This window comes from Schistocerca americana, chromosome 2 (assembly GCF_021461395.2).
Source record: "Schistocerca americana isolate TAMUIC-IGC-003095 chromosome 2, iqSchAmer2.1, whole genome shotgun sequence".
Classification (NCBI taxonomy): domain Eukaryota; kingdom Metazoa; phylum Arthropoda; class Insecta; order Orthoptera; family Acrididae; genus Schistocerca; species Schistocerca americana.
The window spans coordinates 927,179,144-927,205,865 of record NC_060120.1 but is presented as its reverse complement, the minus strand read 5'-3'; the positions used below and the strand labels follow the sequence as shown (position 1 = coordinate 927,205,865).

The 26,722-nt window shown below is 43.7% G+C and overlaps 1 protein-coding gene across 1 annotated transcript in view; it reads left to right on the top strand.

The window, feature by feature from the left end:
- Window positions 1-248: 248 nt before the first annotated feature.
- LOC124595975 (cullin-associated NEDD8-dissociated protein 1) overlaps window positions 249-26,722 on the top strand; it is a 159,454-nt gene continuing 132,980 nt past the window's right edge. Inside the window, exons 1-6 of the mRNA XM_047134918.1 lie at window positions 249-425; window positions 3,637-3,806; window positions 3,892-4,105; window positions 6,584-6,732; window positions 21,115-21,258; window positions 21,343-21,505. Of these exons, the coding sequence (XP_046990874.1) occupies window positions 384-425; window positions 3,637-3,806; window positions 3,892-4,105; window positions 6,584-6,732; window positions 21,115-21,258; window positions 21,343-21,505 (882 nt within the window). The 5' untranslated portion in view covers window positions 249-383. The remainder of the gene's footprint in view (window positions 426-3,636; window positions 3,807-3,891; window positions 4,106-6,583; window positions 6,733-21,114; window positions 21,259-21,342; window positions 21,506-26,722) is intronic.

Sequence of the window (26,722 nt, the reverse complement as noted above, 5' to 3'; positions counted from 1 at the left end):
ATTTCATTCATTCATAAACATACTATTTTATTTTTTTACACATTTTGTTTCAGAACTCTGAGGACTAAGTCGTAAATAGTATTAATAATCTTGAAGTATGGTAGGTAGTTACTCATCTAATCTAAGCACTTAGAAATATGCTGTCACGTTAGCGCCACGGTGTATTTCTCATGATCGTTACCGAGTCGTTTGTCATTCGGCTTGTATTTCTCAAAACACTTCTTTGCTTCATCGCAGTTAATCTCTGCCTGTGATGTAGATCTGTGGGCAGTGAATCGCCGGGTGATTGTCGAAAACTTAGTAAAAGATTCATAAATTCAATTTTTTTTATATCTCTAAAACCCAAATATTTCTGTCTGGCAGTTCATAATTAAATCACAAAAATGGCGAGTGTGTCCTATCAGATTGCGAATTTATTGGAGAAGGTAAGTGTATAAACGGCTGAAGTAAATGTTCATCAGGTTTGTGTTTTTACTAGCTTGGCTTGCAACAAACTAGCGACAGGTTTCCTGATTTTTGGCAGTCGTATTCAGAATAAAGATAAAAATGAATTGCTTTATCATGTTGTGGTTTGTGTCTCCAGCAAGGGCAGATTCTTTTTACATTTTGACAGTTTTTGTTATGTTTAGTTTCACGTTTCAGATATACATCTTGCGAAGTATGTTTCATGGGATATTGCACATTCAGACTTTGGTTTGGAACATACATTGTTTTTATTTTATTAATGGATGTAGGAAGCAGGTATTTGCATAAAATTTCACTTAGTGTTCACCCGATTTGTGCAACATGTATGTTAGTGTTGTATCTCTACCAAACTTTAGTGTTGGGGAAGTGAATCAAGGTATTTAACATGCAAGTAAGGAAAATAAGAAAGAACTCAACTTTCAGCGTTCTGATTAAAGCAACCCGTTGTAATGAGTTACTCATTTTTCGAAGGAATGTTGTTGACTTAAGTTATGTCATTGTTTGATTTATGTTTAACTCTGCACTAAATGTATTTCTCAGATTTAATATACTATGTTTGGATATGTGCCTGAGACATTTTGTATGATGTTGTACAGGAGCTATTTATTTATGTGTAGGCCTACTGACGTTTCGGGCAAGTTGCTGTTAATGGGACCATTTAAAACTCTTCAGATTATAGATGTGTACATTGAGCAATTTCAGTGTGAAACCGGAATAAATTCCACCATAATGGTAGGCTGTTATTCTGATGTTAGTGGAGATTTTTTGTCCACTTGTACAGAGTGACATGTATATAATTAAGCTCAATTAACTTACTACTTTTTATTAGGTTGTGGTATTTGGACAACATGAGTTCATGTGTAAATAAATGTTGAGTTTAATAGTGATATTTACAAGATACCAATTTTTGTTGCCCCATGTTGTCAGTGTTCCTTTTTTGTTCGAAATAGCCTATGTTTGTACTATGATTAGCAGTCCCCAGTAGCCGAGTACATAGCAGAACAGTGAATGGTGCTGTGCATGGTATGCCTGCTCCATCACTGTTTATTTCTAACAGAGTTTAATTTTCTTAGACCCTAGCACAATGTTGAGGTTCTGTAACAGGTTACTTACACCTGTACCCTGCTGCATTCTTACAAGGGAACCTCCCCATCGCACCCCCTCAGATGTAGTTATAAGTCGACACAGTGGATAGGCCTTGAAAAACTGAACACAGATCAATCGAGAAAACAGGAAGAAGTTGTGTGGAACCGTGAAAAAAATTAGTAATATATACAAACTCAGTAGTCCATGCCCAAGATAGGTAACATCAAGAGGGTTGTAAGCTCAGGAGCGCCGTGGTTAGCGTGAGTAGCTGCAGAATGGGAGGTCCTTGGTTCAAGTCTTCTCTCGACTCAAAATTTTACTTTCTTTATTTTCGCAAAGTTATGGTCTGTCCGTTCGTTCATTGACGTCACTGTTCACTGTAATAAGTTTAGTGTCTGTGTTTTGCGACCACACCTCAAAACTGTGCGATTAGTAGACGAAAGGACGTGCCTCTGCAATGGGAACTGAAAACATTTGATCGCAAGGTCATAGGACAACCGATTCCTCCACGGGAAAACCCGTCTGATATATTCTATACGACACTGGTGACGGCATGTGCGTCACATGACAGGAATATGTTGTTGACCCACCTAACTTGTACACTTAGCGAATGGGTAAAAAGATTCTTCTACCTTGCCCGATTTAAGTTTTCTTGTGGATGTGATAATCACTGCCAAAAAAGTGATGAAAACATAAGAGTTTGTCACATAAACTGAAAATAAAAAATTAAACTTTTCACTTGAGGGAAGACTTGAACCTAGGACCTCTCGTTCCGTAGCTGCTCTCGCTAACCACGGGACCATGGCGCTCCTTGACTCCCAGTATACTTGATGTTGCCTATCTTCGCATGGACTACTCGGTTCATATATTTTGCTTATTTTTTTCATAGTTCCACACAACTTCTTCCTGTTTTCTCAATTGATCTGTGTTCAGTTTTTCAAGGCCTACCCACTGTGCCAACTTATAACTAAATCTGAGGGGGGTGCGATGGGGAGGTTCCCTTGTTAGAGCGCAAAAAGTTTCCTGTATTTTCACAGCAAATTTCCGTGGATATTTTTTGTATGTGTACTCTGAGAACTGTGCCATCCAATACTGCTGTCGACTTCAGTCTTTCTTGGCTAAATCAGGACATTAGCATCATCAGCTAATAGACATTTAGTGAGATTAATATGTTTAAAAAGGCCATTGGGTGTAAAGAAAAAGTAAGACATATAGTGCATAGGTGTATGAACATAAACTAAGGTTTCGGAGGCAATATCCTTGGTTATTGTTCCAGTTTTTGGGCATCAGTATTCAGTTATGTGCGTACGAAGCATGAAAAGATACATCAGTTGGTAGGGTATTTTAAAAGCTTAAAAGAACAGAGCTTTTGTACGTCCAGTGTACAACTCTTGTTACCAAATCTGCTGTTTTCCAATAGTTTTGTGACACAACAACCAGTTCAGGTAATCAAATGATTTGGCTTTGAAAATAGCTTGTTCTGTTTATGACATTGTTCATTTAGAATAAAATTACGCTGTCGCACTTTTCAACAAAATCTGAAATAAATAAAGTTTATTGCAATTACAAGCTTATATCTATCGTTACACTACATATCAGTCTTTTATGGTAATTATATTTTTGCATTGAGATTTGGTGACTTTGCTAACTCACAAGCAAATTGTCACAGTCCAGCCAAACCTAGGTCTTGGGACATGTTACAGGTCAGTCTGTCAGAATAACTTTTATTGACTAAACTCACATTCCATCCTAACATAGTCCTCAGGCTACACTACAGGTCAGTCAAATAGCGAACTAATATAAAAATCATTAACGAACCTTAAAATTTATAATAACCATATCAGTAAAAAATATTCTGATATCCTTAATCTTGGAAACAAATGTAATCAATTCATATCTTATGCTGGAAGAAATCATTGGCAACTCTCATTGGCTACTGTACACTATCCACCCCAACTGGCTGACCAACATCAACGCATTGCCAACATCAGCACATGCTGCAAGAGCTGCTTATACCATAAGTACATTCCAGTGACTGCTGCTTACTACTACAAGAAATAAATTTTCAATAATGTTTATTTCCAGATGACGTCAAGTGATAAAGATTTCAGGTTTATGGCTACAAATGACCTTATGACGGAACTTCAGAAAGATAGTATTAAGTTAGATGATGATTCAGAAAGAAAAGTTGTAAAAATGCTGCTTCGTTTACTAGAAGATAAAAATGGAGAAGTTCAAAATTTGGCAGTGAAGTGGTGAGAATATATGCCTTCTTTGTTTCTGTAATTTTTTTATAATGTGAAGTAAATATTTATGTTTCTTTTTTATTTTTACTATTAGCTTGGGACCATTAGTAAACAAAGTGAAAGAATATCAAGTGGAGACAATAGTAGATGCCCTGTGTGGGAACATGGTCTCTGATAAAGAACAACTTAGAGATATTTCCAGTATAGGCCTAAAGACAGTTATCAGTGAATTGCCTTTGGCCTCAAGTGCACTAGCCACGAATGTTTGTAAACGTATAACGGGGCGTCTCAGTAGTGCCATAGAAAAGGTGAGTACTTTGGTTCGTGTGCTCTAAATTTTTATTTTAGCTCTTAAAGTTGCAATTACATATATTTTTATTGCTTGACAGGCGAGCTTATAAGTACATTGTGTAATTTTTAACAGATATAATTTTTTTGCATTGTTTACATTTCCTTGTGGACCATCCTTATGCACTGGGATCCTCTAATCGTCTTAAAAGATAACTTTACATTTGATGAGAGTTTTATTGTGCTGAATTGAGGACAGGGTGGGAGTTCAGCAGGTGCGAAGAAGTCAACTATTTCCTGAAACTGTTTGCACTGCTTTGGACATGGGTTGCTGAAGTAGTAACTGTTAAATGTCTTGTCAATGACATGGTCATCAAAGACTGGGCATACTGTAATGTGGTGAAGTGATCTAGACAAACCACTGAAAACTTAAATCATGATTTTTGGACGGGAAATCTCCATTACAACAATGAAACCAATAAAAGTCTAGAGTGAGGCCAGTAACATATTTACATGTTTCGTGCTGCAGTGTTGTCAGCACTTGCCATGAGATACAATGGAGATGGAAGTGGCTGTGTCAGCTGCTGTTTCTAAGCAGCCAATGAGGGAGAAAGAGGCAGATAATGTGTTCTGTAGCAAGAGACAGAGGAATTTTGTCAAATGCATGTCATATCATAGTTGTTGGCTTTGCCAGCTTACAACCAAATTGTCAACTTCTAACCAAGCCTAGACCTCGGGCCATGCCACAGATCATTGTGTCACCACAAGGTTCAGAGGCAAAATTTATTACTATTTTATATATCACTGGTTTTGCCAACTGTCAACCAAATTATCACTTTTCGGTCTCAATTTTGGCACTAGAAAAACATTGTCTCTTTTCTCCTCTTTTACTGGTTATGTGAAATGATAATACCATTGGCTACATGAAACTGATGCATTGTCATCCTATGCATGGGAGAGAAATAAGACTGTGAATGCTGTGGTCCCCAATCTAGACTTTAGCCATGAAGTCTCCTTGGCTCCTTTCTTGGCATGGTAACTTGACTGCATTGTGGGGTGGCTCATGTGAAGGTTACAAAAGTTTTTAGATGAACTTCTGAGAAAGAAGCAGAAAAGTGACCTGCTGCCTTTAGTGAGAATGAACTTGGTTGTGTAACTAGGTACAGTCAGGATTAACTTGAAAATGATAAACATTGTTAGCTGACAATGGAAGTGTGCTGTTAACAAAATTAAATTTATTGGTGATGAGAAACAGTGACAGTGCAGGCAGAAAGGGTGACGGAATGTGCAAGTAGAAGGTTAAATCTGAGCAAGTGGGTGTTGTGCAAATTATAATCGATGGGAAATGATGCTAAGATGAGTGGATTTAAAGTAATTACTACAAAGAAAAAGTAGTGAGAATGAATTTGACCATTTGGATAAATGTATTACTTGGCATCAACTTTTACAACATAATGAATGATACAAGGAAATAGGCCTAGTAACTTTACTGAGACATTTTGCTTATATGACGCAGAACTTCAAAGTTAGCAAAGAAATTCAGACAAGAGAAGGATGTGGGGATGGGAATCGGAGAATGGACTGAATCGTGATCTTTTTTAAGGTACCATCTATAAGTATTAAAGCTTTTCAGCCTGATGGGCTTTTGGTCAAGACGTCAATGAGAGAAATTTACTTACCATCCAGTAAAAGACTACAGTTTGCAAAGCAGTGTAGTAGTACCATGTGTAGAGTCCCAAGGGTTAGGTACTGCTGTAAAGATTTTTTTCTTTTCTTTTTTTTTTTTTCTTTTCAGTCTCCATGTATTGTTGAACAGCTTTTTTTTTTTATAACAGCTGATAATTACCTTTATTACACTGGGTACAGAGTGGACGTGGAGAAAAGAAATAGAATTTTCGTGTTTAATGTGCAGCAGGTACATTCAGATTCATTTATTATGTTAAAATTCATAATTTTGAGAGTGGAAATCATTACAGAAACATTGGTAACATACTTTGTTCTTGCGCGCGCGTGCACACACACTCTTTGTGCGCAAAGAAAAGAGAGGGTGGCAAATTAAATGAAGTTTTTACAAACATATTAGCTATAAGAATTAAAATGAGCAGTGGTTTATTTAGATAAGTATGGATTCTGTGGATAAATGCTGGCAAAGTGATAGTGTCTAAAGAATATTATCAATTGAAAGGACCAGTCTGATTGTACTATGCAGGGTATTTATGTGCAGACTTTCAGCTTGTGGCGATGTTCCACTTGCAAGAATACTGGAGTGTATGGTGCTACTACCTGTCCTTCCTGTTTCTCAAGTGTAAACACAAAATTGCAACCATCCTCGCCAAATATTCAGTTTGGTTTGTCAGGTAATAAGGGTGATACTGTTCCCTGTGTGCATGCTTAAGCTCGCTTATTTGTGTGGGCGCGCATGCCTGCTGCTTTGTCTGTATGGATGAGTGCACTTACTTGGTCCAATTTTGTGGCTGACAATGATAACCAATTTTCAGAAGGAAGACGTGTCTGTTCAGCTGGAAGCTTTGGACATATTGGCTGATCTGCTTTCAAGATTTGGTGGCCTGTTGCTCAGTTTTCATACAACAATACTTACTGCATTGATACCACAGTTGTCGTCACCTCGCCAGGCTGTCAGAAAAAGGTATAGTTCCTTCCTTAGCCTACTTCAGTATTTGATGGTTGTTGGAGTCCAATCACCTGTGCAGGAGTAATTTTACCCGAGTGTTCAACTCTTGTTATAATATGAAAAAGTTAAAATAAAAAAGTGAATTAGTGCTGTTATAAATATTTTGCTTCCTGATTGAAACTATGTCATATAGAACTCAATTACTTCAAACATTTCACCAACATTTGTCATACCTTAGAACATACACCTAGAATTATAATTAATACACAGTAATTTGCAACAAGGAGATAACAGTTCATCATACATGACATTTACATTTAATGGAAGGGAATAATTAATGAAAATGCATTAGTATTATTAAGTTAAACATTATGATCAGTAATATTGGCATGATATCATTATGAAATGAGCTAATTGTATGTGAGATAGATAGGGTTTCGGGTGGCATTACATAAAAAACTTGTGAATATGATATTAACATGTCACATAATTTGTACTTTAAGCAGCAGTGTACATAAACTGGTATCTGTAGTATGAATTGTCTGCAAATTGAAGTGAGTTACAGAAAAGTTAAGAACAGATTATGTCAGTGAATAAAGATATGTATTTGCTGTCAGTATTAGTAAGATTATGTGGGTTTTGTCTGTGGTTCTGTCAAGTATCTACTTCTGTAATCAATCTATAGGTTTTAGTGCCATTTTGTAGCATATGATGTGTTTGCTAGTTTACTCAGCCAATTGTAACTTTTGCAGCCTTTTTATATTATTAATTAGTCAAGATATTTTAGTCTGGGTTGTGCTTTATTCTTTCCTCCTAATGCCCCTTCAAAAATTGTCTTTACCAGTCATACATGACTTACAAGGAGAGTGTGTAAGACGGAGATCACCAGTTATGGCTTAAACTGTCTAAGTAGAAGCAGGCAGCTGCCCATTTAAAGTTCCTAGAATATTCCATCTGTGTGGACCATAGGAAAAGGTAAAACACACTCCAAAGATTTTAGAGTAGTGTGTAATGGATTTTCGAGGAACAATAGTTAACCTTGTGAGTCCCAACAAAATGGAAAAAAAAATCACAATTTTAAAAGTTTTCATATAATTGTGTACTGTCATAGTAAGCAATGAACACAATAAGAAATTGGCAAAAAGTAAACAATAGATTGTTGTAAGGAGGTGGTTGCTGCACCCTGGAATATAATTGTAAATTTTTTTCAGAAAATCAATCTTTGTTGTAATAAGCAACAGATACAAGAAAAAACGGAGGAAAAAAAGCAGTTGGTTCAAGGAGGAGGTTTCACTTTGGAAACATTGGAACATCCATATTTCAGCCATTCATCATTTCTTGTGATAAAATTGAGAGAAAATCAGAAATTTTTCTAAATAAAATCCTACTTCTCAAAATTTCCAAGAAGTAACAATGCCTAAAACATATTATCCTCCTAAATAACAAGCAAAAATGAGCCTAAAGTTTTATGATATTTGTATCAAAACTCCATTCTGTCTCAGTGATTTCATTTTGATAGTACTTGTAAAAGGAGACGTACAAACTCAAATCTAATCCATAACACTCTCATTGACAACTGCACCCAGTTATGTAAAATAACTTTTTAAATGAATTAATTAACCACAAGCAAATTGAATATATTAATTTTACTTATACAGACTGAACTGTTTAAAGATACAGTGAAACCTGATTTTACACTTTTCAAGGGACCTTAAAAAAATGTTGTAAAATGTAAAACGGGGAAAATAGAATTTTAAGCATTGAAAGTTACATGTAGTATCCCCCCTTGCATTTTCTTAGATAATTTACAATGTATGTACATAATAGTCATCAAAATACTCGCCAGGGATTTGTTTATTGTTTACATTTAGCTGTGATGTAACTGGAATTGCTAACTTTCTGGGAAGTAGAAATGCTTAACTTAATTTCATCCATCATAACTGATGTTTTTGGAAAGTCTGCAACTGGTCAGTTACTATTTAAATAATGAAACATTGCAAGATGATGTGACTTACCATACGAAAGCGCTGGCAGGTCGATAGAAACACAGACAGACACATACATACACACACAATTCAAGCTTTCGCAACAAACTGTTGCCTCATCAGGAAAGAGGGAAGGAGAGGGAAAGACGAAAGGAAGTGAGTTACAAGGGAGAGGGTAAGGAGCCATTCCAATCCCGGGAGCGGAAAGACTTACCTTAGGGGGAAAAAAGGACAGACACAAGCAGACATCACACATCTGCTTGTGTCTGTATATGTGTGGATGGATGTGTGCGCGCGCGCGCACACACACACACACACACACACACACACACACACACACACACACACATACACACACACATCCATCCACACATATACAGACACAAGCAGCACTATGAAAGGGTTGGGGAAGGGGGATCAGTGACACCAGCTTGGCTGAGAACAATGAATGCAGGGAGGGGAGTAGTTTGTGCACAGCAAATTTCATTGTGCTGCCAGCCATGGGAATGTATAATGTGTACGTTGGTGTTTTATGAACATCTGCTTCTTCAAACTGCAGATTGCCTGAATACATTTGTACTCTGAATCGAATTGAGTTTAAAATTAGACAAATACTTGACAAAAGCTGAAATTTCTGCAAGAGATGCTAAAAGTCTAGACTGGGGCCAGTGGCATACTTCTGTATGTCATGCAGCAGTGTTGTTGACACTAGGGCTGGCGATAAAATATTGGTATATTGATATTTCTTCCAAAAAATAGTGAGACTTTATCAGCAATGTTTTTGGCCAAGATATGTCAGTATCAAAATGCCAATCTTGAGTGTCAATATTCTTATTTTGTATTATATTTTTTTCGCAGGTTTTGTTAAATGTTTGAAATGGTTCTTTTGAAATTGTAGTCGAACATAATTCTGCTTCTCTTTGACTGTGCGAAGCAAGTATAAGTGGCGCATAGTAATAGTAGTAGTAGTAGTAGTAGTAGTAGTAAGGTTGCACTGTGTGGCAGGGGGGGAGGGGGAGGGATAGAATAACAAAATTTCTGATGTGAAGAAATAGCACACATTGCAATGAAAAACAATTTTTAATGCAACTAGTGTGTTGCTTTTTCACATCAACGTTCTTCAAAAAATGATAAAAAAATCTAAATGACAACATTGGTCTTTGCAGTGGGTGGTGTGAGGGGAAACGCTAATGTACTCTGCGCTTGGTGCTACCAACAGAAACTGCAGTGTCTAACTTAATTACACCATTTTTTAGACAACTGCTGCTAGGACGCTGGTGTTGGCAGAAATGAAAAAAACATGAAGTCAATATGAAGTGTTAGGGACAAATCAGATATGCGACAAAACCAAACAGCGGACCCATCAGACACCTTTTATTGTGCCACTTACGTGCAACTACCATTGTTAGCAAAGTGCTCATTGCCAAGTGTGAATGTGCATCATTTTCCTTTTAGTTTCGTGTGTGGGGGGGGGGGGGGGGGGGGGAGAGAGATAGGCAGGTTGCTAACTTGTTGACATACAGAATGTCTAATAATAAATTTAAATAAATCAATACTTAAATATATGGCTCTAAAACTGGCATTATATTTACAATGTGCAGGCAATATTTTTATAGACCAGAACATCGATGTTTTTTTGTCGCTATATTGATACTTTTTTTTATATATTAAGTGCCGATAATGACATTTTTTAAATACTGATATATCATATTTTCAATATTTTTAAAAATATCAGCAGTCCCAGATGACACTCGACGTCAGATATGATGGGAATGATAGGGTGTGTGCCATCTGCTGGTTTACATAAGCAGTGGGAGAGTGGCATGAAGACGATATCTTTGGAAGCAGGAGATTCTGTAACATTCTCACGTCAGTGTAGAAGCAAAATCCGCAATGTTTTCAGAAAAAAACAGCCGTGTTCTTGGTTTGCACAGTAACCACAACCTCAGAAATCGCATCATACTCAGAAGAAGTAGGCAAATGTATGTGACAACAAAGATATAAGTTTCAAAGCCGTCCTGTTAGGATGGTGACAATTGTGATTAAAAGCAGTGGTACCACATGTGACAGTAGCCGAAATAGGCAGTGCAGATAAGAATTAATTCTTTTTATTTATTTTACTTCTCCTTGTGTTATCAAAATGTAAACATTGAATAAATTGCAGCCCATTCTTCCCTCCAGAGCTGCATTTCCTTCCCTGTGCCTCTCCATGTCCGTCCTTGCTCTTCCCCCTCCTTCCCCTCTCCTGGTGTTCTTACTTCCATTAATATGGCTATCCACCTGATTTCCTGTATTCCTTGTGGTTTTGTTCCCCTTTCCTTTACTCTTTCATTTTTCCTTTTAGGCATTTTTGGTCACTTTGTGGGTTTTGTGCTCCACTTTTTAAATTTTTGCTCTTAGTGTGAGCCATTTGGGGAAGAACTCCCTCCTTAGCATCTACAGTGTGGATTTCTCCCCCCTCTTCCTACCCTGCTGTAGCCCCCCTCCATCTCTCTAGGTCACCAGCACAAGTAAACCGTCCATGTCGTGGAACTGTTATGTACTGATTTGGCTGAGCCCCTTCTAATACAGGTATCATTGAATGCTGCTTCTTGACTCTGTGGCCTTCCCTTCCCTGGTTACACCCTGGAAGGAGGGCCATGGTTGCCGGCTTGGGATGAAACACTTTCTCTGCTACCTGGTCCATTCTTGGATGGGCAGGGACACATCCCCCTCTTCCTACCCTGCTGTAGCCCCCCTCCATCTCTCTAGGTCACCAGCACAAGTAAACCGTCCATGTCGTGGAACTGTTATGTACTGATTTGGCTGAGCCCCTTCTAATACAGGTATCATTGAATGCTGCTTCTTGACTCTGTGGCCTTCCCTTCCCTGGTTACACCCTGGAAGGAGGGCCATGGTTGCCGGCTTGGGATGAAACACTTTCTCTGCTACCTGGTCCATTCTTGGATGGGCAGGGACACATCCCCCTCTTCCTACCCTGCTGTAGCCCCCCTCCATCTCTCTAGGTCACCAGCACAAGTAAACCGTCCATGTCGTGGAACTGTTATGTACTGATTTGGCTGAGCCCCTTCTAATACAGGTATCATTGAATGCTGCTTCTTGACTCTGTGGCCTTCCCTTCCCTGGTTACACCCTGGAAGGAGGGCCATGGTTGCCGGCTTGGGATGAAACACTTTCTCTGCTACCTGGTCCATTCTTGGATGGGCAGGGACACATTCACCGCCACAAAGCTTTTATGTTTTTTGGAAAATATCAAAGACCAGTTTGGTGAAGTGCAGTCTCTGAGTAAGACACAATCGGGTTCCCTGTTGATCAGAACTAGTTTTGCTGCCCAATCTGCAGATCTCTGTGCTTGTGATCATCATCTTAGTGACATCCTGATGTCTGTTACATCTCAGCAGTGTTTGAATATGATCCATGGGGTCATTTTTCATAGAGACCTCATCCTTCAAACTAATGAGGAACTCTGGGCCAATCTGGAGCAACAGGAAGTTTATTCTGTTTGGCGTGTGCAGAAAGTTTGTAAGGACAACAGTTCAATACCGGTGCCATCATTCTAGCTTTTGAGGGAGATAGCCTCGCAGAGGTAGTCAAGGTTATGTGTTACCGGTTTGATGTGAAGCCATATGTCTCACCACCCATGAGGTGCTTTTGGTGCTTGCATTTTGGGGATGTATGTACCTGATGTACAGTAGACCCTCTTTGTGGTGACTGGACACCCACTTCATGAGGGGAGCCCCTGTGTTCCTTCACCCGTATGTGACTGATTTCTTCCTGTGTCGATGACTTCTACTTTTGCCCCCATTTCGTACTTTCCCCTCCTCCCTCTTCTTTAACCCAATCCTGTTCCCCTGTCCTCTCACACTCCCCTTTGGTGCCCACGCACTCCCCTCCGGGTGCTGCTCCTCCTCCCTGGCCGAAGAAGTGCCCCCTTCTTTGGTGCCTGCCAGTGATGGGGCTTTCTCCCGGGATACCTCTCCCCGGTGCCTCTCAGGCTGGAGACCTTCTACTACAACTCAGCCACATATCACAGTCCGTTTGTCCCAATGTCATCTGCTCTCTATCAGTTCCGGATCTTGCAGAAGCCTACTCTTCCTCTGTGCCCTGCCCTCCTCGACTGGAGGAGGAGGAGGAGGAGAAGAAACATAAGTCAAAGGACAAGATCACCCTCCTCCTCCTCCAGTGCCCCCGGAGGTGTCATCTCCACCCTTCGCAACCTGAGTGTGACATCTTCTTTACGGATGTCACCCCATTGTTGTTGGTGACGGATGGTGACCCGGCAGAGTGATTGGTTCCAACCTGTTTGCCTCCCATTTGGATACCTGCTCCTTGATTATTCAGTGGACCTATAATGGGTACTACTATCACCTCTGAGAGGTGCAATACCTAATTATCTTTTATGCAGCAGCTTGTCATTCTTCAGAAATCTCATTTCACTTATGCTCACTCACCATCTGTTTTTGGGGGTTTTTGGGGGGCCCTTTGATGGCTTCTGGTGGTGTCTGCAGGTTGGTCCATACAGATATTGTTGGTACGTGGATCTCACTTTGTACCCAATTGGAAGTGGTTGCTGTTCGGTCCACTTGACTCTGCCATCACGGTTTGCAGTCTCTTATCTCCCTCCTGAGAGCTCACTTGCATCTGCTGCCCTAACTGCCGTCCTTCAGCAACTCCTCCATCCCTCCATCCCTTCATCCTCACCGAGCGGGGTGGCGCAGTGGTTAGACACTGGACTCGCATTCAGGAGGACGACGGTTCAATCCCGCGTCCGGCCATCCTGATTTCGGTTTTCTGTGATTTCCCTAAATCACTCCAGGCAACTGCCGGGATGGTTCCTCTGAAGGGGCACGGCCGACTTCCTTCCCAATCCTTCCCGAATCCGATGAGACCAATGACCACGCTGTCTGGTCTGCTTCCCCAAACCAACCAACCAACCTTCATCCTCCTTGAAGATTTTAATACTCATCACGCCTTTTGGGGCTGTGCTTCTTCAGCTATTTGGGGGCTCCTCATTGACCAATTTCTTGCCATGACCTGTACCTTCTGAATGATGGTTCCCTACTCATTTTAGTGCTGCATAAGGCACCTTTTCTGCCATTGATCTTTCACTTTCTTCTCCTTTCCTTTTGACCAATTCCTGTTGATTCTCTCATTCCCATCCTGCCTCTCGCTGACCAGGTTGCAGGTTGTTTTGCTGGGCTTTCCACGATGCTGATTGGCCTTTATGTACCTCCCACGTCGTGTTTTCACCTTTGTCAAGTTGTGTTGATGGACTACTGTGATCTGTCCGATAAGTTAATCCATGCTGCTGGCATTGCCATTCCCTGCTTGATGGGCCCTGTTCACTGTCAGCCAGTTCTATGGTGGGGCATGGGCATTGCCACCACTATTTGTGATCGTCATTGCACCTTGCAACATCTTAAAATGGCACACTTCATCTTAGTCAGTCTTATTACCTTCCAACATTTTTGAACAAAAGCCTGTTACTTAATAAAACAGAGCAAATGGGTATGTTGGGAACGCTTTGTCTTCTCTCTAGGTTCTTCTGTTCCTTCATCATTTGTATGGGCTACACTCTGCAACCTCGAAGGTTGTCAGTGGCAGTCTTTCATTGCTGACCTTGCTCTTCCAGGTGGCCTTTGTATAGATCCATCAGTTCCTCCAGAACACCTTGCGACCCATTTCGCAATGGCATGAGTCAGCCTCATATCCAGCTGCCCTCCTCCTCTGGAAATGGCAGGCTGAAGCTTCCCGCCTATGTTCTTCCCAGTCTCATGATACGTCATCCTCCAGTGGAATTGCGGCGGTTTTTTCCACCGCCTGGCTGAGCTACAGCAACTGTTGAGCTTTACACCTGCTTTCTGTTCCCAGCAATACGGACCCCTGCCCTCCGTGGCTATAAGGTATACTACAGTAACTGTAGCGACTATAATTGAGTGTCAGGTGTTTATGTCCTGAACTCCGTCTGTAGTGAAACTGTGCCCCTGTAAACCTATCTGGAAGCTGTGGCCGTCAGAATAAGGATGACACAGGAAATAACTGTCTGCAATGTATATCTTCCTCCAGATGGTGCAGTATCCCTGAATGTATTAACTGCACTTACTGATCAACTCCCCAAACCTTTCCTACGTTTTGGAGCTTTTAATGCCCATAACCCCTTTTGGGGTGGCACCTTGCATACTGGCCGAGGCAGAGATGTCGAAACTTTACTGTTTCAGCTCGACCTCTGCCTCTTACATACTGGGGCCGCCACACATTTCAGTGTGGCTCATGGTAGTTACTTGGCCATTGATTTATCAATTTACAGCTCAGGACTTCTCCCATCTATTTGCTGGAGAGCACATGATGACCTGTGTGGTAGTGACAACTTCCCTATCTTCCTGTAACTGCCCTGGCGTTAAACCCATGGACACCTGCCGAGATGGGCTTTAAACAAGGTGCACTGGGAAACTTTCACCTCTGCTGTCACCGTTGAATCTCTCTCAAACGGTAACATGGATGTGGTGATTGAGCAGATGACTACAACAATCATTTCTGTGGCAGAAAACACAATCCCTCACTCTTTGGGTACCCCCGGCAAAAGGCAGCTCTTGGTGGTCGCCGGAAGTCGCTGAAGCAATTAAGGAGCATCGGCGATCTCTACAGCTGCGCCCTTCCATGGAGCACCTCATAGCCTTTAAACGGCTCCTTGCCCGTGGTCACCAACTAATCAAACGACAGAAGCAGGAGTGTTCGAAGAGATGTCTCGACCATTAGGTGGCATATGTCACCTTCTCAAGTCTGGGCAAAGCTCACGTGTGCTTTCAGGTACCAGAACCCAACAGGTGTTCCCGGTGTTACATAAATCGCGTGTTACCTACTGACGCACACACTTGTTCATTACACGCCACAGTGAATCCTATAATTCCCCATTTACTGACATGGAGCACATCAGTGTCCTTGCAGATTGCCCTGACACAGCTCCTGGGCCAGATCGGATCCACAGTCAGATGATCAAACATCCCTCATCTGACTACAAGTGCGGTGGGGTCTTTCCATCGAAGTGACGGGAGAGCACCATCATTCCGATGCTCAAACCCGGCAAAAACCTGCTTGATTTGGATGGCTATTGGCCCATCAGCCTCACCAACGTTCTTTGTGAGCTGCTAGAATGTATGGTGTGTCGGCGGTTTCATTGGATCCTGGAGTCACATGGCCTACTGGCTCCATATCAGGGTGGTTTGTGCCAGGGTCACTCAACCACTGATAATCTTGTGTCCCTCGAGTCTGCCATCCGAGCAGCCTTTTCCAGACGCCAACCTTAATGGCCATTAACGGTCTAGCAGCAGCTGTAGGGCTGTCCGTCTCATCTTCTCTGTATGCAGATGACTTCTGCATTTCGTACTGCTCCACCAGTACTGGTGTTGCTGAGCGGCTCCTACAGGGAGCCATCCACAAGACGCAGTCATGGGCTCTAGCCCACTGTTTCCAGTTTTCAGCCACAAAGTCGTGTGTTATGCACTTCTGTTGGCGTTGTACCGTTCATCCAGAACCAGAACTTTACTTTAATGACAATCCATTGACTGTAGTGGAGACATGTCAATTCTTAGGATTGGTTTTCGATGCCTGATTGACTTGGCTTCCTCGCCTTCATCAGCTTAAGCGGAACATCTGCTCTCCACTACCTGAGCAACACCAGTTGGGATGCAAATCGCTCTACGCTGCTGCAGCTCTACAGAGGCCTTGTTCAATCCTGCCGTGACTATGGGAGTCTGGTTTATGGTTTGACGGCTATTGCTTTTACTCGTCCCAGTGCACCACTGTGGCATTTGCGTAGTGACAGGGGCTTTTAGGATGAGTCTGGTGACCAGCATCCTTGTGGAGGCCAGAGTCCCTCCATTGCAGGTTAGGCGTGCTCAACTGCTGGCCAATTACGTTGCACGTGTTCGTAGTTCTCCTGCGCATCCGAATCACCGTTTCCTTTTCCCACCCACAGTGGTTCATCTCCGCATCAGTGGCCCAGGTCAGGACTTCCAATTGCAGTTTGTATCCAATCCCTTCTTTCTGAACTGGAGTCCTTGGCTTTACCACCTATGCTTGAGGTCCATTCACATACACCTCCATGGTGCGCACGTAGGCCGCAGCTTCGCCTGGACCTTTCACATGGCCCTAAGGACTCAGTTAACCGCACAGCTGTCTGCTGCCACTTCCTCTCGATTCTTGATATGTACCGAGGCTAGGAAGTGGTTTACACCGATGGCTCAATGGCTGATGGTCACATCGGCTTCGCGTATGTCTGTGGACGACGTATTGAACAGCATTCCTCGCCCAATGGCTGCAGTGTTTTCACTGCCGAGCTATTGGCTGTATCTCGTGCTCTTGAGCACATCCGTTCATGCCCTGGGGAGTCATTTCTTCTGTGTACTGACTCCTTGAGCAACCTATAAGCTATCGACCAGTGCGACCATCATCATCCTTTGGTAACGACCATCCAGGAGACCATCAATGCCCTGGAACAGTCCAGTCATTCAGTGGTGTTTGTCTGGACCCCAGGCCACGTCGGAATCCCAGACAATGAGCTTGCTGACAGGCTGGCCAAACAAGCTAGGTGAAAATCGCTTATGGAGATCAGCTTCTCTGCAACTGACCTGCTTTCAGTACTACGCCGCAAGGTTTTGTGGGTTTGGGAGACGAAATGGCATAACCTCAGCATGCACGAGAAACTGCGTGCTATTAAGGAGACTACGAATGTGTGGCAGTCCTCCTTGCAGGCCTCTCGCGGGGACTCTGTGGTTCTCTGCAGGCCACGCTTGGGTGACACACGGCTACCTCCTGTGCCGTGGTGACACACCTCAGTGTCAGTGCGGCACCCGGCTGACAGTGGCCCATATCTTGGTGAGCTGTCCTCCTTTGTCCACCCTGTGTCGGACTCTTCAGTTACTGAACTCGTTGCCATTAATTTTACCTGACAACACCTCATCAGCTATTTTAGTTTTATGTTTTATACGTGACTGTGGGTTTTATCATTCTATATAAGTTTTAATGCATATCCTTTGTCACTTTGTGTCCTCCACTCTAATGCTTTTAGGATGGGTGTTTTAATGCGTCACAGAGTGGCTGGCTTTTCCTTTTTATTCTCGTGGTCAGCCAGCCACTGTCATCTGCCCTCTTGCTTTTATCCCTTCTACCTATTTCTTGCTTCTCTCTGTGGTTTTCTTTTCCTGTTGTGTCCGTGCTAGTGTTGGTTGTCCTTCTGTCAATCTTCTGGTTCTTCGTTTCTCCTGTTACTGTGCTGTACATCTCCTTTCTTTTCTTCTTCCCCTTGTGTAATTATTTTACTGGGAACAAGGTACCAGTGACCTCGCAGTTTATTCGCTTCCCTTCCTCTTTTAAACAAACCAACCAACCTTATGCTTCATGAGTGGGGCCTTTGGGGCCCCTAAAGATTTTTATTCCCACCAGTTATTCGGAGTCCATGTTGGCACTTTTCTCAGATCTCTGCTGACCCAGAAGAACGGCATTCCACAGAGTTCCGTATTAAGTGTACTTTTTCTAATAGCTGTTAACGCAATCCCCAGGGCCCCAGGGGGTTTACCATTCTTTGGCAGGTTCTTGTTTGGCTACCACGGGGCCCCAACTTTCGCAGCATCTTTTCCCTTCCATGCTGTATGTCTGTCTTCTAGCAATTCTTTCTCTTCTCCCTTGGGGAACATGTCTGGGATGTTTTTGGAAAAGTGTTCTGCTCATTCAGTAGCCGATATCAGAACAGTCTATTCACTGTTTTTCGTTCCTTTTTTCTTTCTTCATTCCCCTTCTCCTACTCTTCCTGTGCCTAGGCGCCCATTTTTCTTCTTCTTCTTCTTCTTCTTCTTCCTCCTCCTCCTCCTCCCTGTGCTCTCCTGAAGGCCAGCCCACGTATTTGATGTGTAAGAGGTGACTAGGTAACACACAATTCCCAGCCCCAGGTTGACAGGTAGGGTTCGCACGTACCTCCTGGTACAGGCCGGGCCCAGGGAGGGGTGATTGCCTGAGATGCTACCTTCCCAAATTGCCGATTGCTCCCTCTTTCAGGTGTTTTTATCTCATTTTGTTCTAGATTGTTCATTGAATTTGTTCGTGGCAGACGTCTGATGACGCCTGTTCAGTTTGATCATTGATTCGTTCACTCAGTTTTTTTGTTACAGAGGGTAGCTAAACCCTCTGACCGAACACGCTGAGCTACCATGCTGGCTAAGTGTTTGGCAGGTGTGACATGAGTTGTGAACAATCACCTAAGGTGGGCATGCCTCTTCCTGAGAGCAGTCCCCACTTTGAAGGAGCATGCTATCAGAGATGCTGGCAATCATGGGGGATTTTCTCGCAATGAGCCAATCATCTTCACGGTCAACGTCTACCAAATGTAAATGGAAGGAGGCTAATGATTCCAAGACAGTCCCAGCTGCACCACGGTTCCTCTTGATTTCATGTACTGAAGACTGTCAGTCCTTTGCTCTGGTAAATCCGTTTATCATTCAGAAAGGAGTTGATGCAATTGCTGACCCTGTGAAATGTTGCTTTTGTTTACAAAATGGCACTTTGCTTTTGTTGACTACTTCTGATTCTCAAGCACAACTACTGCTTGCAGCTTCGCTCCTCCGTGGCTACCTTGTTCGTGTTGAGACCCATTGAATGCTGAATTCTTCCTGTGGTGTTATTTACACGTGGCTGCTCGATGGTCTGACCAAGGCAGGAATCCAAATGTACGTCACTGATCAGGGTGTCATTGCAGTTCATCATGTGATGAAAATAGTGGATGCATCCTTAGTGCAAACACACATTGATTTTCTCACTTTTGATAGAGTGGTGCTTCCATCAAAGATAAAAGCAGGCTCTGAAATTATCACAGTCAGGCTGTACATTCTGAGCCCGATGTGGTGCTACCAGTGTCGTCATCACAACCACACTCGAATGTCCTGTTGACACACGGCCAAATGTGGTAGGGATGCTCACGAGAGCAATGCCTGCCTCCTCCTCCCTGCTGTATCAACTGCAATGGCGACATGCTGCCTTCTCCTGAGATTGTTCTGTGTATGTCGAAGAGCGGGCTGTCCTGGAGATCTGGGCGAAGGAAAAAGTACCTTACCTGGTTGCTCGCAAGTGTTGGCCAGCCACAAACCCTGTGTTCTACCAACTGGCACTTACAGTACTAGTCTTGCTACGTCTTGCTCCATGAAGGACATGGCCACACAGACATGTGACCTCAAATTCAGCACCATGGTTGTAAAATCGCCCAGTGTCATGGTAGCAGCAACTTCTCCTCCTCCAGCTATGCAACAAGCCATAAAACTTCCGCCTCGCAGGGCGAAGTAATCCGGCAGGCTGGAAAGGACAAAGAATACTCATTCGAACACTTCCTATGTCCCTCTAGCCAACAGACATCAGAGTCTTCCTCTGCCAACCTTAAAGGCTCCAAGAAGTCAATTAAAGAAAAATGGTCTTCTCCTTTGCCAACTTGGCGATCCTCTTTGATGGTGTTGCCACGTGATATTCTTGCCCAGCCGACCTTCGTGTCACTGGTTTTTCTGTCGTGGACTCCATGGACCAACAGAGGGAGACTGCCGATGCCTCTGTAGATCTCGTGGAGTAGGATCCTTCAGCCTCTGCATCCTGTAGCAGTGAGTCTTCATCTGCTGGAGGACTGGTATCCTCCATACTCTCTACACGTGGAGCTTTCGTTGCTGCCTGCACAGTTTCCTTCAGGAATTATTAAAAGACCAACTTTTCATCCTGTATGGTAAGTATCCCCTGACTCGCAGTTCTGGGTGACTTTCCCAAAACCTATCCCTTTTCCTAGACCTTTCCAGTCCTTTTCCTTCACCCTTCACCCTTCTTCCTTCCCCTTCAACCGTTCTGCCTGAAGGAGAAGCCACTGGCTTCGAAAGCCTGACAATCACAACAGTCTTTTATGTATTTCTTCTGCCGCTGCTTGATGAGTAGATTTTTGTCTATACAATTAAATAATTATGTTAGTACTATAATAAGCTAGGTCTCAGTTTGTGTGTGTGTGTGTGTGTGTGTGTGTGTGTGTGTGTGTGTGTGTGTGTGTAAAAACTGGACAATTTTTTAAAAATAAATTTCATGGCATAGTTGTATTGTTTGATAAACAATTTTAATTCTTATTGATGCGAATGCCACACAGTGGTTATTTTGTGCTTATATCTGTACCATGTGACTTGGGTGTTAGCCATATGAAAAAATATTACACTTGGAGTATCACTGAGAGAAATGAGATTTGTAATTTGCTTCATATTTACTGGATGCAGCATCTTGTAAGATTTTGGCTCCTCCATTAACAAGTATTTAAATGTTGTTAGATAAGACATTGTTCATTGTGTAAATTTAATGAGAGTGGGCCAAAAGCATTGCTAGCCTTGACTGCTTGCTATTTTTTCAGAACAATTGTTGCCTTGAGTCATCTAGTGATGTCGTGCAACCATCAGATCTATGGGAAGCTTATAAATGTCTTGTTGGATGGGTTAACAAGAAATGTTAATTCTTCTACAACACGTACATACATTCAGTGTATAGCAGCAATCTGGTATGTTTGTGTGAAATATTTCTTTTTGTGTGCATAATTAAGTTCCAGTATGATATGTGAGTAATTCTTATTTGTGTGATTTAGCCGACAGGCTGGACACAGATTTGGGGAACACATTGAGAGAGTAGTGCCTCTCATAGTACAGTATAGCAAAGAAGATGATGATGAATTGAGAGAATATTGCTTGCAAGCCTTTGAAGCATTTGTCCATCGATGTCCTAAAGAAATAACTCCACACATCAATACTGTAAGTGTAATTCAGATTGTTCATGTTCAGAAGTGCTACTACAGTGGTGTAAGCAACACTGTGATTTTTTTTTTTTGCCAATATGGAGATATTTAAAATAACACACACACACACACACACACACACACACACACACACAACCTACCTTGGTGACATGCTGACCCTTAAAGAAATATGAAATTAAGATCTCCCTTACCAAAAGGTTGAACTGAACATCACAGTACTTTACCAGACATAGCTGTATCATAAATTTTATATCCTTGTGTACGTCAGAGCCATGTTCCAATTTATCCAGCTGGTTAGGGGAACCTTCAGTTTAATCTGGACTCCGAGCCCTGCTATAACTTGACATTTTTCACATACGCAAAGCATTCACTAAGGCAAAAAAAAGTCAAAGGAGTGATTAGTGGCAGAAAAATCCTGGAACTGACATTAATAAAATTTTGAAATTTGTGTATATTAAGAGATTTATTACTCAATAATCAGCAGAAATATGTTTGAAATGTTGATAGTGCTCACCTGCACCAGTGATGACAGACAATAGTTTAATCTGATGACTGTCAACTTATTGTGTGGCTGTTTAAAAAGGGATATTGTGCATTGGGAAAAGAGTGGCTGTGGCAGGTTTCATAGCTATATACAACTGCTTAGTGCTTCTAGTTTCCCACCATCCAGGACATGGCTTTGCCGAAAGTATTACAACCTTTCCCTGGCACAGTGATGTATAAATACTGAAATTTCAGGTTAAATCCTGATGTAAATTTTGAAGTTTTCTGGTGTCAGGGTTAATTTCCATAATTCATAGTGTAAAGCTACAGCTGGACCACTAGCAGAACACTTAGCACAAGACTGATGGTCCTAATGGGACATGATATTCTACTTCTTTCATTCATGTTGCCCAAAAATATTTTACTGTATGCAAAAAATAATTATACTTTCTACTAAGCAGCTAAGTTTTAAATAAAGTTAATTGCATTTGTGCTAATTTGAACTGTATGCTAAATACGTGCATCGTGGTTGGTTGTTTGTTTGTTTTTGTTTCACAATCCTCAAAGGAATGAGGCATTTCAGGTCATATTAACTCTTATTTTATCTGGTTCTGAACAAGTACTCGTAACTCTTATGGTATGCCTTCTAGACCCATTGCTTTTTTCTTGTATTGGTCCACACTACCACCACCTCTCAAAATGTGGAAACAAAGAGATTGAAGTAGAAGAGCTGTGTTTCATAGTGCTGAAGATTAGGAGGTCCTCATAGCTCATAGGATATACTTTTTATAGAACCCATGTTTACTGTGCTTGTTTATTTCTTGTATCATGTTCTTTCAACTGTGTGCATTTATGCTGTTAATTAGAATACACCCTACCCAAAAATTGCAAAATATTAAAATAAGCATAACAGTATTCAAATAAACAATAAATAGATTTAAATACTATATAATAGTCTTAGTATAGTAACCTAATGTCAGCTGTGAAATGGAAAATGAGCCATCTGTCACAGGCATGTGGTGCTTGTGAGGTGATTCACAAGAGGCACCACTGTTCTTCCACCTATTACCATATAAGCTTCATGACATACCGCCCATTATGACAAAAGTGTAGTGATGATAACTAATCACCCTGGATACATGCTCATAGATTATTGGAGAACTTTTACTAATGACATTTGTGAATACTAAGATAATCACATACTCCCCCTGCGGGTTCGGGGATAAGAATAGGCCCGCGGTATTCCTGCCTGTCGTAAGAGGCGACTAAAAGGAGTCTCAAATGTTTCGGCCTTATGTGATGGTCCCCTCTCGGGTTTGACCTCCATCTTTCTAAATTATTCCGAAGAGCGAGCCAATTGGGGAAGGGCGCCTTACATGGTGCACTGTATCCGTCGTGCGTTGAGACCTTTAGCCGGCTTTTTCGTCGTTGCACTGGGGTCCCGCTCGTTTTCCATCTCTTGGGCGAGGATACGTCCCTGGGTGCGATTCCCACGCTGCAATCTGCAGTGTTTCTTTTAACTGCGACGACGACCTTGGACAGTTTTGCACCTAAGATCCAGCACGGTAGCCAGCCCGTTGTGGTGGGGCCGCCATGTACCCTCTTGGTTGTAGCCCCCTGACAACACAGGGATCGCTCTACTGATGCCTGCGCCGTTAACTCCCCACGTATGCCAAGGAGTAGATGCCCATCTCCTTGGGGCATCAGGACTCCCGGCAATGGCCGTCCTGCCAGGGGGCTATTGCTGCGGCTGGGTGGCGCTCATGGGGAGGGCCCTTGGTCGGAGAAGGTGGCATCAGGGCGGATGACCCGCAATGAAGCGTGGTACATCATCTCTCGCTGGCGGCCAGCCGCCAGCAGTCTCTAAGCGTTCTCGGGCTCAATTTAATGCTGAAAAGTACAATCTGAAAACGTTCCCCTCTCTGGCCACGCCGTGGGAGGAACGTAAATCTCAGGATGGCAGTAGCAATTATTCGCCCCGATTCTTAGTTTGTACGAGAGCTGATGGGGAGTCTTTTCTCTCCACAAAGCCTCAGTTCTTCGTCGAGCATTTAGAGGACAAGTTTGGGGAGGTGGAGGGCTTGTCAAAAATGCGCTCTGGATCGGTCCTGATCCAAACGACATCATCTGCCCAGTTACGACGGTTACTTGCTTGTGACAAGTTGGGGGATGTTGCTGTTACGATCACACCGCATAAGAGTTTAAATATGGTCCAGGGAGTTATTTACCATAAGGACTTTCTTTTGCAGTCTGATGACGAGCTGCGCGCCAACTTAGAGCGCAGAGGTGTACATTTCGTCCGGCGCGTTCATCGGGGTCCAAAGGAAAATCAGATAGCTACCGGTGCCTTCATCTTGGCCTTCGAGGGTGATACGTTACCAGAAAAGGTCAAGGTGATAGTTTACCGATGTGACGTCAGGCCCTATATTCCTCCCCCGATGCGGTGCTTCAAGTGCTGGAAGTTCGGCCATATGTCTTCCCGCTGCACTTCCAGCCTCACATGGCGAGATTGCGGACGCCCGTCTCATCCCGATACTCCATGTGCCCCGCCTCCCATCTGTGTCAACTGCGGGGAGCACCATTCACCTTGCTCGCCAGACTGCAGAATCTTCCAGAAAGAACGCAAAATCATGGAATATAAGACCCTGGACCGACTGACTTATACTGAGGCCAAAAGGAAATACGACCGATTACATCCCGTGAGAATGACATCATCCTACGCCACTGCTACAACACCTGTGCTCGCCCCATCAGTTTCGCGACTTCCGGCCGGATCGCTGAGTGGTACAACTCCTCCTGCCCCCTTGCCAGTGGGGGGCTCTACCCACCGGGTTGCTCCTGCGCCACCTACCTCAGGGGCAACACCATCCCCCCCATCAGGGACGTCCGTCCCTGCTTATAAGCCGGAGAAGTGTCCAACTTCTTCGGCTTCTCACGCTCGCAAGGGGTCCCTCGGGTCCCTCCCTTCCCAGGTTTCCACCAGTGGGAAGGCTGACGACCGACAGTGGCGAAAGTGCCCGCAATCAGCTGGTCGACGGGCTTCACGATCCTCCTCAGTCCCGGAGACTGAATCGGTGAAGCCCTCCCAGCCAGTTAAACCCAAGGAGCAGCGTGAGAAATCAAAGAAGAGCAGCTCTAAGCCCAAGGAACTCGCGGTGGCAGCCACCCCACCGCCACCTTCCAGATCTGCGTCTGAGGACGAGATGGAGATCCTGGCGTCCGCTGAGGACCTCGATCTCGCTGGTCCCTCAGACGCCATGGATAGCGCTAGCACGGGTGCTCAATCGGAGGCAGCAGGTGACCCAGCGGCGTAATCTGCCTTCCCAGTCCCGTCACGCCTTTGTCCGCCATGAACACTACCATCCTCCAGTGGAACTGCAGCGGTTTCTTCCACCATTTAGCTGAGCTCCGCCAACTTATCAGCCTTCGCCCTTTCTTCTGCATTGCTCTCCAGGAAACTTGGTTTCCAGCGATGCGAACCCCCGCCCTCCGTGGCTATCGGGGTTATTATAAGAACCGAGCAGCTTATGAAAGGGTGTCTGGTGGCGTCTGCATATATGTCCTTCACACTCTGCACAGCGAGTCTGTCCCTCTCCAGACGCCTTTAGAGGCCGTCGCTGTACGCGTGTGGACGCCACAGGCTGTTACCGTCTGCAGTCTTTACATTCCACCGGATGGTGATGTCTCGCAGCATGTCCTGGCTGCACTGGTCACCCAATTGCCGCCACCTTTCTTGCTATTGGGCGACTTCAACGCCCATAACCCTCTGTGGGGTGGGTCAGTGGCCACAGGTCGAGGCGCCATCGTTGAGCATTTATTGTCACAGCTCGATCTCTCGCTGTTAAATGATGGTGCCTTCACACACTTCAGTGTGGCGCATGGCACCTACTCCGCCATTGACCTTTCCATCTGTAGCCATAGCCTCTTACCGTCTGTCCAATGGAGTGTGCATGACGACCTGTGTGGTAGTGACCACTTTCCGCTCTTTTTGTCACTACCACAGCGTCACTCTTCTGGGCGCCCTAGCAGATGGGCTATGAATAAGGCTGACTGGGATTTGTTCTCCTCCACTGCCGCTTTTGAGCCTCTCTCTACTGATGACATTGATGCGGTGGTTCAATCGGTCACCACCGGCATCGTTACTGCCGCCGAATCTGCCATTCCCCGTTCTTCTGGGTCCCCTCGGCGGAAGGCTGTGCCTTGGTGGTCGCCTGAGATCGCTGAAGCGATTAAAGATCGCCGGCGGGCGCTCCAGCGTCACAAGCGACATCCCTCCTTAGCCCACCTTATCGCCTTCAAACGGCTGCGTGCGTGGGCCCGCCTCCTTATCCGCCAAGGCAAGGAGGAGTGCTGGGAGCGGTATGTGTCCACCATTGGCCTCCATGTCACTCCCTCGCAGGTCTGGGCCAAGATTCGACGCGTCTACGGCTATCGGACCCCTGCCAGCGTCCCTGCGCTCTCACTGAATGGAGCCGTTTGTACTGACTCCGACGTCATTGCAAATCGCTTAGCAGAGCATTTTGCTATGAGTTCCGCTTCTGCGAATTACCCCCAGGCCTTCCGCTCCATTAAAGAGCGGCTGGAACGTCGGAGCCTTTCGTTTCGCACCAACCACCCGGAATCTTACAATGCTCCATTCAGTGAGTGGGAAATTCGCGGTGCCCTAGCTGCTTGCCCTGATACCGCTCCTGGGCCAGATGGCATCCACTGTCAGATGCTGAAACACCTT